Source organism: Malaclemys terrapin, chromosome 6 (assembly GCF_027887155.1).
Source record: "Malaclemys terrapin pileata isolate rMalTer1 chromosome 6, rMalTer1.hap1, whole genome shotgun sequence".
Taxonomy (NCBI): domain Eukaryota; kingdom Metazoa; phylum Chordata; order Testudines; family Emydidae; genus Malaclemys; species Malaclemys terrapin.
The window spans coordinates 132,121,807-132,134,884 of record NC_071510.1 but is presented as its reverse complement, the minus strand read 5'-3'; the positions used below and the strand labels follow the sequence as shown (position 1 = coordinate 132,134,884).

Genomic DNA, 13,078 nt, shown 5'->3' with positions numbered 1-13,078 from the left:
TAGGTGGAAACGGGGTCTGGATTATGACTAAGGTGAGCCCAAAATGGAACTGTTAAGAACAAGACAAACAGCTCTTTTGTCTCCCAAGACACATACTCCAAACATATCCAAAAGAAAGGCAGGAAATAGAAACAAATTCTGCTAGTGGTACTCAACTGTATCCCATGCAGGACGTTATCAAAGCCTTCAAGCAGACAGATATCATTGTAACACCCATACCATTAAAAAGCAGACAAAGGAAAAGACCACATAGAAAAGGAAGACATGAAGTGTGTGCTTCTGCTAGCAGGCAACAGCTTACCATCTGTAGAAACTGAACACACCATATATTCTCCGTGACTGAACACAGGATAAAAACTCAGTGTAAAAGTCATACTGAAAACTGTTTTTATGCTTTTCAGATCAGAATATTCCAAATGCAGAAGAAAACCAAACCTCCCAATCTGTTCCTTTTAAACTTCTAAATAACAAGGTTAACAAACCTCTTACATTTTCAGAGATGTCAGGATATACACCCATTAATATTGATTAAAGATTTACGAAGTGTTTGATGTAAAGCTTCTCAAGAAACAATTCTGCACTATAAGAGAAACAATCCTACTGAGCTAACAAGAGATTCTGATAATAGTTTGAAAAACACATTCTCTGAATTTTGAACTGGTCAAAGTAAATAATCAACAATTCAGTCCCAAATTATCTAGCAGCCATGTCTGTTGGTTTCAAATACATTTTATGCAAATTAGAAAGCACTTTCACAGATTCAGCATCTTTTTTCTGAATATTCAGCTCCAGGTCTGTTAAAATCCCTTCTGAAATGTCCAGCTACTGAACTATCAATTCTACCACAGCATTTGTTTCTAAGTGGCTCTAACACTACGGGCCTCAGTACAATACACAGATTCCAGCTTTGAACGGTGTGTTTACTGAAATTTTGCTAGTAGAAACTAAAACTATGAGGTGTCCCACGAAGAGTCTCCAGCCACAAATCTAAAAAATTAGCAAGCATAGAAAAGGAGGAAAAAGTGAAGTAACATGTAACCTTACCTCCTGAAGCCGGAGTCGTATTTTGTTAATGGCTCGGAGCCAGCGAGCTCTTGCGGGAGAAAACGCTGGGGGTTCATTTTCATCAAGGTAACTTAAAACAAAGACATAAGAACAATTTTAGAAATAGAAAAACCACGAAGTGAAATACACTCATTCAAAATGTGGCATTATTGTTAAGGAACTGGAGTGCAAATGCAATTACAGCTCAAGAGGCACATGAATATCTAGCACATCAGAAAGCCACATACAACCCCAAAGATACTCCTGTAAAGGAGATGCCAATCTAGGGCAGTTAGGAATAAGAGGCACTGGACTGAAATAGCAACTATGGGAAAGAGAAATTCCTAGCTTTCTAACAGTATAAAACTACTATTCTGACACTTGATGACTTAGATAATGAGACAAACTCGTTCCTGGTCTTTTCAAGGGAGAAATTCCACAGGTGAGGGAAAGAAATATTTTTGTAGCTTTAAAAAATAACAGCCTCAAGTTGCTTAGAGATTTGCAATGTTAAAAGCAGTCCCAGCAGAAAGAGTAGGAGGGGTATGTTTGTGGTCACAGGTCCATGATAAATGCAGTTTATCAAATTGCTGCCGCTACCACCCCGACCGATGGGGTGTGTGCATATCTGTCCTTCAAACACTCCAGTTGATCATACTTTTATACCACAACAACCCACCATGTACTTGTCTACACATTCTCCCTTACCACACATAGCACTAGTCCATCCCTTGTACATTTCCCATTTACAGGGTGAGCATTAAGGGAAGGCACCTGGTCTTTACCTGTCTGTGCAGTGCCAGACACACGACAACTGATAACAATGTAAACAAACAGGAAATAGTTATTTCTGCAGAAAGAATGTTGCTGATTTGTAAGAGGAAAGCAGGATCAAGTCTGAAGGAGGTGAATGAAGTTAACCACAAGACTTTTAGAAAAGTTTAGCGCTCTCTTTTTCACCAGTCTTTTTGTTGGTAGTGATGTCGTCTTTTTAGGTCTGACAATTTTTGTCAACACAAAAATTGCACCTATTTACCTATATTAGTAAAAAGGTGCTTATATCTGTACAGTTCATTCTTATTCACAGATTCCATCTAATCTGATCTCCTATACAACACAGGTCAGAGAACTTCCTCAAAATAATTCCTAGAGCAGAGCTTTTAGAAAAACATTCCATTTTGATTTAAAAATTCCCAGTGATGGTAGATCCACCACAATCCTTGGTAAGTTGTTCCAATGGTTAATTACTCTCACCATTAAAAGTTTACATCTTATTTCCAGAATGAATTTGTCTAGATTCAACTTCCAGCATCTGCATCATGTTCTACCTTTCTCTGCTAGACTGCAGAGCTCATTATTAGGTATTTGTTCCCCATATAGGTACTTGCAGACTGCAATCGAGTCACCCCTTAACCTTCTCTACATTCAAGGGAATAATTACACCGGACTAAAGCACCTTTATACCAACATAACTGCATCCCCTCTAGGGTCTTGGACCAGTTTAACTATTTTGGTAGGAAGTCAGCCACCTAAGCAAATAGTTAAGTTGGTACAAAACCTGTGTGTAGACCAGTCCTAAGCCTAGGAGTATTTCAGCTTCAGCCTAAGTGAGACAAATAACGAAGGGCTGTCTTCACCATTGGCAAAAAAGTTGGAACATTACAGTACAGGACCAATAGCAGAGGAATTATAGCAGTGAATCAGAGTAATTTGCTTATTCATATGATGAATACTGAGAAATAACCTACAATAATAATGCAAATCATTGTACTCTGACAGGCTAATAATGGCAGTCAGATAGAGTACAGGGCAATTGCAATTATACAGTTCCTGAAAACTAACAGTGATTATGCAAATAATGTTCAAAGTGTAGGAATTTTTATAGATGATAAACTGTACATTTCTTCCCTCTGAGTAGTCAAGACTATCAATAATAATCAATTTAGAATGGCATAAATGATCAAATCAGCTGTTCTTCGGCTTTCCAGTGGGACAAGACACTTGTTCACAGCTGTGCTGGACTGTAAATTGTCCTCAGCAGTGTTAAGGTGGTTTAGCTTCCCAAATGCATGGAATATCTAACAGTCAGATGTGATGAACAACTGGTATAAAACCCTGCGGTCACTGTTATGGTTCTGTGTTAGAGTGCAAGTTTGAAGAAGCTGATATATTGCTTTTTGGTATCTGTTGGAGATGGGAGTGAAAGTTTTAGGGAGCGTGATATTGGTAGTGTTGAATGAAATATGAAGGTGGGAAAAAATGTCTTAACTTCTTATTTCCATTCCTTTCAGGTTTGGATGGATGACTTGTGTGCTGTCACAAAGTTCACTGCCACTAATCAGGTTTGGTTTGCTAATATGGAGATAAGCGCATCGTTTTTCCAATCATGAGCAATCCAGCTACTCCAGGCCTGCCTCATATATCCCTCATCAAGAATGGAGGGAAAAATACTGCAAATGAGTTGCTAGGCCACTGAAGGAGGGGGCCTGCAGCTCAGCTATCCAGTAAATATAGTTTAAGTTTCCCAAACATCTGTCACTGAGGGTAAAGTTATTTATCAGAATACAGCATGTTAATATGATCGACCAATTTGTTTGGGAAGAGTTTAAGATGGGGACATCGCAGACTCGCTTCCAACTTCGGGGTTAATCAGAGGATATCAATGTCAACAATAAAATGAGCATTTCACTCATAGGCACTGACTCCGTGGATGCTCCAGGGCTGGAGTACCCAGGGGAAAAAATTAGTGGGTGCTCAGCACCCACTGGCAGCCCTCCCTCCCCTCACCCGCCCGTAGCCCCGCTCATCAGTGTCTCCTCCTCTCTCCCAGCACTTCCCACCCGCCGTGAATCAGCTGTTTAGCAGCATGCAGGAGGAGTGAGGTAGGGGTGCCCTCGGGGAGGGGCAGGGGTGGGAAGAGGTAGGGGCATGGCCTTGGGGGAGGGGGCGGAATGGGGGCGGGGCCTGGAGAAGAGCATGGGTCAAGCACCCCCGGGGAAAGTGGAATGCCGGCCTGTATGATTTCACTGTAAGTTACAACATCTCCATTACTTTACACTGACATACTGTACACTTCACTTACCTCTCTGGCCGCCTTGCAGGGATATCGTTGGGCTTCTCAAGTTCTGGGGTTAATTTGGATGCAAAATGATCTTGAGCTGGCTCCTCTCTCACACAGACCTTTTCCTTTTCTGTTGTTCCGCTGTGATGCTCAGGGTGTTCCTCCAGCTCACTGCGCCAGTCCTGGCCATCCTTCTGATAGCTGCCAGAGCTGTGACAGGAATGATTGGATTCCCCTTCCCGGTGTTCATCCTCTTGCTCAGACCCATGGGTGCTTTCATGGTAATGGTCCAGCTCACTCAGCTGAGAGCTTCCCTGACTGACATTACACGAGGAGCCATACCTGCTACTTCCAGCAGGACTGGGAGGGAGGAAGAGATAAATAAGTCAAAAGGGAGTGGCAAGGAGGAAACATGCAACAAACAGCAAGTTTAGTGACTAACTATCTGCACGGAAACTATAAGACTATAAATTTAGTGCGAAGCTTGGCTATATTGTGGCTTGCTAGAAGTGTATTATCAATTCATGGTATCTAACCATTGTAATCCCTGAACTAATCTAAATTACATCAGAAATTGGGCATAAGCCTACTGTAGGTACTATAGCAAGAGACAGAAATGCAGTGCCTATTGGTATACTAACCAAATTTGTAACAGTACTCATACTATTCCCCTATTCTAAAGGAATTCCGCCAGGGTTGACAATGAAGGTATTCTAATCAACACCGAAGAGTAGAAATGTGCACATGGGAATCAGAAAGGAAGATAGCTCATCTTCCACTATTTTAGATGCTCTTTACTTCCACCTCATTAATTGTACTGCTGCCAGAATCTGTGACCAGAAAGATGGATATTTCTTAGCAAAAGGCGCACATACATCTTAATCCTACTGAACTCTTCGGAAAGCAATGATTCCATATAAAAACCGCACATAGAAATGGAAATTTCACATGCAGAGTCAGGAAATTCCATATTAAGATTTCCCTCAGAAACCATTTCTAAAACATTTTATTTGTGTATATGTATAATACTTTCAATCACCTAATATGGATGGATAATGTTTTGACCTTGATGCGCATGAGCAATGCATCAGTTACAGGCACTTCGGGAATAGATTTTGATTCATGAATGAGGGTCAATTGGAATTAATGCACTATGTGTGCTTCTCACATATGCTACATTTTTAAATTGCATTTGGTGCTGGATTGGCAGCCCTGGAGTCTGATTTCCTCTGTTCATAGTACTGTATAGTTAACAATAGGGACATATGGGAGAGCAAGCTTCCCTTTCACTGCCCACCAATGGGAGTTCAGCAAATCTCCACCATGTGTGAGACTGAGTCAATTATAATTTGGAATATACACAGGACAAAATAGGGGTTTGTGAACTACTGCAAACCTTACTCAGTAGCATCCTACATTGCTTGAAGTATGCAGATTTTGTAGAGATTTTAATGAATCACAACCTTACAGTTTAACCTGTAATACCTTCATTGCCACCTTTGGAAATGTTAAAAAGCCTGAAAAATTGAAAAGCATTCTAAATATTTCTGTAATTATTACAATGGCAAATTAAGCTTCAACAATTTAAAGGCTGAATATCTATTTTATAAATAACCTCATTTTCTGGACACAGCACAGTACACCTCTACCCCGATATAACACTGTCCTCGGGAGCCAAAAAAAATCGTACTGTGTTATAGGTGAAACCGCATTATATTGAACTTGCTTTGATCTGCCAGAATGCGCAGCCCCACCCCCCCAGAGTGCTGCTTTACCGCGTTATATCCAAATTCGTGTTATATCGGGTCGCGTTATATCGGGGTAGAGGTGTATTATCTAGTGTTACAAATGTTTTTTCAGTGAATCTAATCACTAAACAAGTAAGCAAAACCATTCTGCACATACCCGACTTTTATCACGGAAAGAATTAAGTTGTGAAAGGCTAATGAAAGTAACACTCAAAACAACTCATTCACTGAGACAGAACACAAAAGGAGCACATAAGCAAGCTAATTACAAAACAAAAGAGAGCAGAGGAAGTTGAGAAAAATGATACAAGGACTTAGTGTTTAATCTAGTGACTACACAACAGTATTCTCTAATGTCAACTACAAGTAACGCTACAAACAATTGATCATAAATAGAGATGAGATTGAACTATGCACGGTAACACAAAGTTTGATATCTACTGCTAGAGAGCACTTGCATTATAAATGGTCAATTGCTTGACACCATTTATTATGCTGCTTTTGTAACTGGCCTTTTCTTATTTGATGGTTCCATGCAATTCAGATCAGCTGCTTGTGATCCAGGATGAAGTGCTACCGTGTCAGGACAAGAAACAAGATCCTCCTGTTCAGACTCAACCTGCTGATGTGGTAACTCTCCTGGTGGTTCTTCCACAGAAGACGGATGAGGCAGTTTAATGGAAACTTTGCTTTGTTGATCTTCAGATTCTTCAGCAACTCTGTCGTTTAACTTTTTGCTGGACACATCAACGGTGCTGGTTCCAGACGCTTCTTCAGAAAGTTCAGCATTCACCGTGTCAGGCTGCTCAGCAGAAAAACTTGATTCAGTATTTGGATCATCTAGTTGATTAGACACCGCGGATTTTGAATTCTCATCGGCACTGGCTGTTTCCAGCACCTTTACATCTGATTTTGATAAAAGCTGCGGCAGCACATCCGGTTCCTTTTTGACAGAGGTCTCCTTGTTGTCTTTTTGCCAAGGAAATGAAAAATCTAGCTTCTTGCCAAACACTGCCCCTTGGACACTGTCTGTCTTACTCACTTTTTCTTCATTACCTCCTTCAAACAGAGTTGAAGAAAACTTCTTAAAACTGGACATGAGGCCTGGCTCTGTTGCAGTTTTATTTGCAGAAGGTGGCTGTTGTGAGAAGAAGGACCCAAATGGCTTTCCACCCTCCGTAGAAGATGACATGAAACTGAATTTTGCCAAAGTAGGCATACTTGGCATTTCAAATACAGGTTTACTACTACTTACATCTAGGGGAACATTAGTTGGTTTACACTGTTTATTCAAATCACATTTGGGGCTAGTTCCTCCTGCAGTTGTTCCATTCATTGTTAAATGCTCTGTCAGCTCTGCAGGAATGTTTGGTTCCATTTCAAGAGTCCTATTCATATCTGGCTGGTACAAATTAACATTGGTCTCATCAGCTGGAGCTTTGGGTTCTATTTCAAGGGTCCTATTCACATCTGACGGATAGGCATTAATATCTGCCTGATCCCCTGGAATGACTAGTCCTGATTCAAGAGTAGAAAATAGATCTGCCTCATCAATTAGAGCTCTGGGTTCAAGTACACCATTAAGGTCAGCCTGGGGGAAGTTAACATCTGCCTCAGTGGGAGCTGGTGGCTCTTCTGTTACATGAGTAGTGCCCACATCTAAGTGACACAAATTGAGATCTGTCTGGTCAGTTGTCATTGTCTGTTCTGTACCAACTGCACTGTCCAAGTCTGAATGGCACAGGTCATCAGTCCCCAACTCTACAGAGGGCTGTAAATTAGCATTCAATTGAAGTACTTCAGGCACTTGATCTTCACCTGAAACCAACATTTCTGAAGCATTTAGCTGAGACTTCTTTTGGCTGGTTTCAAGTCTTTGATTTTCTCCAATTTCTATTTGCACACTAGAATCTTTTGTGGAGATCTCTTCTGAGTCTGACGTGTAAGTTGCCTTCAGAGAATTGCTGGTCTTTATTTCAGACACTTCGGCTGTGGATATTTCTTCTAGCTTTTTGGAATCTTTTATAGGAATTGACCCTATGGTGTCTTTTGCCCTATTGCTTTCTTGAGGTTTGGCAGTGGGTTTCAGACAAACCTCTTCTTTTGAGGTTTCCTTTGCACCTTTAAAAATGCCAAAAAGATCATTTGTGAAAGTTGGAGCTGGTCCACTTGGGAGAGAAGAGAGACCAAAAAAGGAGGGGCTTTTCTTTTGAGCACTAGGAGCAGTTGGAGTTTGAGATTGGGAGAACAAGCCAGATAAAGTTCTAGGAGATTTCACTTTTGTCATGAAGCTTGAAAATATTTCCACTGAAGAATCCAGTACTGATTTGTCATTCTCAGGTTCCTTGGGTTTGTTTTGCAAAGTAGGTGTTTCTGGCATCTTTGAGAAAGACTTTGACTCTTGTGCCTGCTTTGATCTAAGTCCAGAGGTAGGCTCGGGTAATTTGTGCCCAGGTAATTTAGGCTTGGGTACATTCAAATTTTCTTCTGAGATGACCTCCTTTGATGCACTGTTGGTAACATTTAAGTCATTTAAATTTGTGAAATTGTTTTTTTCATCTGAAACTGAACTGCCACCCCTGTTTCCAGACGTTTGTCCTTTTGAACATGAATACTCTTCCTTAGCTGAGGAAGGTGTAATACACTCTTCCTTTCCTGTGCTGTCTGGGAGATGTTCTTTTGGCTCCTGAAACTCTGGAAAAAAGGACTCACTGTCCTCTTGTAACTTAGAAACTTCAAGGCAAGGATCAGAAGGAACTGGCTCTGTTGTGGCATTCCTATCAATCTGTGAAGGCTTTTCTATACCATTCTCTTTGCTTACTTCAGCAACACTTTCTACTGAATGCTTTTCTACAGGAATGTTTAATTCATTTGCATTGCTGGGGAAGTTGTTCCATGTCTCTTGTTTGCCAACCGCTGGTTCCACAACACCAGGAGCCTCTTTTTTACTGTCCAAGCCTGATTGTCTGGTAACTCTGATACTAGAGTCAACAGAAATGCTTTGCTTCATAAATGGCTTAGAGTTTGCTTGCTGAGCATGTTTTGCAATGTTTTCCTTCTCTGGAGGAGTTTGTGGTTTTTCATCCAAAAAAGATGTCAGATTGAAGAAACTGAAGCTGGAACTACTTTGAGGCACGCTTTTCTTGACAGTCGGACCAGTGGAAAAGAAGGAGGGAAGCTTAAATAGCCCTTCTGTTTCTAGCTGCTCAGCATTAGGAAGATTAGCAGCAGATGCTGAAGATGTAGGGGTCTCTGAGCCGCTAAAGAATGAGAATATACTCCTGTTGAGTGGTTGTGCTGGCTGTGGTTTTGAAGCAGTGGCATTTGAAAAACTGAAAGGCAAACTAAACCCTGACTCTCTAGATGTCTGATCTGGCTTACTTGGTTTCATTTTATCAGGCCCGACACCTGTAAGATTATCTCCTTGTTGCTTTGGCATAACCACTGATGCCCTACTGTGTTGCACTACGGGCTCTCTCAGTTGACCGATCCTGGGACCTGTGTGTACTGGCTTGTATAATGCATTTCCAGAGTTTTTGCTATCGTTCTCCTCTTCTATCTTTCTATTTGGTTGCTCCATTTGTATACTATGACTAGGCGAGGTCTGCTTGTTCAGAGCCTCTGTTCTAATCTCTCCATCAACGGCAGAAGAAAGGGATTGCATATTACTATGCTGGCTGCCTGACTTTTCAAATTTTTCTCTGAACTCAACTGAAACACTGCTATTGTTTTTTGGTGAAACAGTGGCATTTGCCAATTGTTGAGAAGAGACTGCATCTCCTTTGAAGATATCCCCCAGGGAACCAAACAATGATGAAATACCTGAAGTCTCCTTTCTCTCCTGAGGTGTTTTTTTATCGTTTTCATTTTTTTCCACATCTGATGATGGCTGCTGCCCTTTGTTTACCTGTGTTTTAAAGAAATCAAAAAATCCAGAAGCCTGATTTTTTTCAGTTGTTGAATTTGCAGAAGAATCTTCTCCTAAACTAAAAAGTTTCAGAGCACTTTTAAATAAAGTTTCCTCTGGCTCCATGGATGCCTGGTTCGGATTTGGCTGAGGTTTCTTGTGCTCCTCACTGCTTACTTGGGTTCCAAGATGACTTGAAACTGGACTTGTCTTAATGGTTTTATCTGCTCTATTTGCCTTGCTATCAGGAGTAGTTTGGCTTAGTTGAGAAGGGGATTTTGTTAATCCTTGTTTTTTCATCTGGATGTTTTTAGTCTGATTAAATTTATGCTTTTCATGTCTAATAGATTCTAATTTATTAAATTCTGTTGCACCATTTCTCCCTAATTCAGGCTCAGTGGGAATCTTTTGCCCAGTTTGTGTATCATCCCCTAATTTTGATGTTAATGACAGAACATCATGTTTATGTCCAGATAATTTTGACTGTGTACCTGTTGTCTTCATGGTAGAATCCTCCAAAGACTCATTAATGTCAGAACCTGAACCCTTTCCAATTAGACCACCCAAAGCAGAAAATAAAGATGTGACTTTGTTCACTGGTGTTTTTTTATCTTCTGCACTTTTTTTGACTTCTGTCCAACTTTCAGCAGATGCAGAAGATGCATCTGTTTTATGAGAGGACTGAAACAGATTGAAGCCAAAAAATCCTAATGATCCACTCTCTGAAGTTGTTATAGGAATGGTTTTGTCTGTTTGCTTGATGTCAAACTCTTTATTTAACATCCAACTAGAAGTCACTTTGGAATGTGTTCTAAGATCAAGGGTTAGTGGAGGTTCTTCTGAATAATACCCACTTTCCTTTTCAGGCCTAAAATCTACTTTGAGTTTTTGAAGTTTATAACCTGAAAAATCTAATGGCTGCTCTCTTTGGTAATAAATAGACTCATCAAACATTTGTGAAAATGTCTCCAAATTCATGTTCATTAGCTGATCACTTCTTTGCAAAGCTACAGACAAATCAAGGGGCTTATTTATAAGGTAATTATCTAGCTGCTCCTCTTCAGCAAACCACAATAGTTCATCTTCACTGCCAAGAGGGACTTTGAAACCACAAACAGCAATCATGTTATCTTCCAACACTGCCCTTGGAATTGAATCCATCTGAAAGTTATAGTTCCAATATTCTTGTTGCGAGTACATTTCAGGTGCACATACATAGACATACTGTCCCGTAGGATCAGTGAGCAGTGAATAGACATACTGACCATCACTATACATGTAGTATCCACAATCACCATCCTCTGATGGCCACCATACACCACGCTCAAGCAGCGTCAGCCAGTGCTCGTACTCCTGACTGTATGTTGAATACACAAAACTTTCATCTATACTTAGAGACTCTTGGTCAATTAAAGTCCACATAGTTCCATCACAACCAGATGAGTAGCTTAAGTCCATAGGCAACTCTTCTAACGAGCAGTTGCAGTCTGTTTCCAAATGTGGAAGATTACTGCCATTTCCATTGAGAGAACTAGTTGCCCGCATATCATTTTCTTCTGAACAGACTTCTTGAAACACTAACTGATCAAAGGATTCATATGACAGACTTAAATCTATACTCTGTCTGTCCCAATTTGCATTTATTCTCCAGTCGATAACATTTGCATTTCCATCCTTTTTACATAGATTCATTACTGTGTCATTTGATACAGGCCAGTCCAAAAACTCAGTAGGTACATCAAAGTTCTGGTTTAAGACATAATAAACTGGCAATGCTACTTCCCGAGTGTCTGCCCGAAATTCTCCCGTGTCATACTCCCATTCAAAGCTAGAATGACTTCTTGTTTCTTCAAAAGTTGGATACTGCTCTGATACGTTATGGGCTTTACCATCCAACAAAGAAAAGTTAAGAAATTCATTGGATCCTTCGTTTAAAAAAGTCTGATACATTTTAAATTCTATATCTTGGTTAGGGACTTGCCTGCCAGTTATAGATTTCCCAGATAAATCTTGTACCGTCTGTTGAGAACACAACTCATTCTGAGATGCAGAGCGCCCATAGTAGGGAATATGGTGTTCCTCTGTTTTGTTTACTATTATGTTGGGTAAATGGTCACTGGTTTTGGAAGATTCAGTCACTTTCATATCATGCAGTTTCTCTTTTGGTTTGAACATGAAACTTTTTAAAAAGCTGGAAGTTTCTGGTTTTTCCATAGGGCTTCCTTGAGCATCAGAAGTTATGTCTGAGCTACTGGATTTTTTTTTTAAGTTGGACTCCTCATTTCTATCCCAAAACTTCATGAGGCCTCGTGAATTTGATTTCATCTCATCTTGCTTACAGTCAGACACATCTTCACTTGAAGCAAATTTAAATATCCCAGAAAATAACCCAGGTGAATTGTTTTTCTGGTTCTCATTTTCATTTTTAACATTCAACTCTTGCCTATTGGGAGTGTTTTCAGAAGAAAACCAAAAACGCCCCGAAAGCAAACCTTGTTGTGGGTTTTTCTTCTTTGCAGCATCCATACTTTTAAGGTCTCTCACGCCACCAGAAGACATGGATTTTACGTCTGTTGTGTTTAGTCCTGCTGTCATCATATCCTGTTTTATATTTCTACTTTCTTCATGAAGATTCACAGAGCCACACTGTGTATGTGTAACTTTAAAGGTGGCTGAGGAACTTTCTTGATTTCTATTTTCTTGTGCACATGTATTGTTTTCCTTATGAGTGTTATTTATTCTTATAGGTTCCTCTTTATGATTTGGTATATTTGGAACTGAAGTAGACTTTAATGAGCAAAATTTGGCATTTCCTGAATAACTACTTTTGTGTTCATCTTTAACCGCTGAAGTTATGTCACTAAAACTCTGACTGGTTTGATTTTTTGAGGCTACCAGGTTTTCTGCAGAAGCAAATTTAAACAAAGAAGGAAAGATGCTTCCTTTCTCTTTTGTATTCTGCTGCTTATCTGAAAAACCAAAACCACTAAAAAAAGGAATCTGTAGTTTACCAGTAAATGGGAAGGAACGTTCATTTGTGGAACTGTTTTGTCTTATATTATCTTCAGATCTGTGGCCTTTTGAGAGTCCAGATGATGTTTCTTTTTGCACAGATTCAGCAGAAGGAAGCAATAACTGGCTGAAGGATTTTTTGAGTGGACTGAAAAAGTTATCAGGTGTTATACTGTGCTCTGGAGGTTGTGAATGAACCTCCACTTTACTTCCACTTTTCCTGTTTTCCAATTCATTACCTGTAGGACAATGATTTCCTGAAATGTTTATGCACTCTTCTACAATTATGTCGGGCTGATGTGCCAC

General features: G+C 40.1%; 1 protein-coding gene across 3 annotated transcripts in view; it reads right to left on the bottom strand.

Moving 5' to 3' along the window:
• Positions 1-13,078, bottom strand: part of UNC13B (unc-13 homolog B) — a 380,304-nt gene that overhangs the window by 204,347 nt on the left and 162,879 nt on the right. For all 3 annotated transcript variants that reach the window (XM_054031597.1, XM_054031595.1, XM_054031596.1), the window contains 2 exons: positions 4,127-4,465; positions 1,045-1,135 (listed from right to left, as the gene is read on the bottom strand). In XM_054031597.1, the coding sequence (XP_053887572.1) occupies positions 1,045-1,135; positions 4,127-4,465 (430 nt within the window). The remainder of the gene's footprint in view (positions 1-1,044; positions 1,136-4,126; positions 4,466-13,078) is intronic.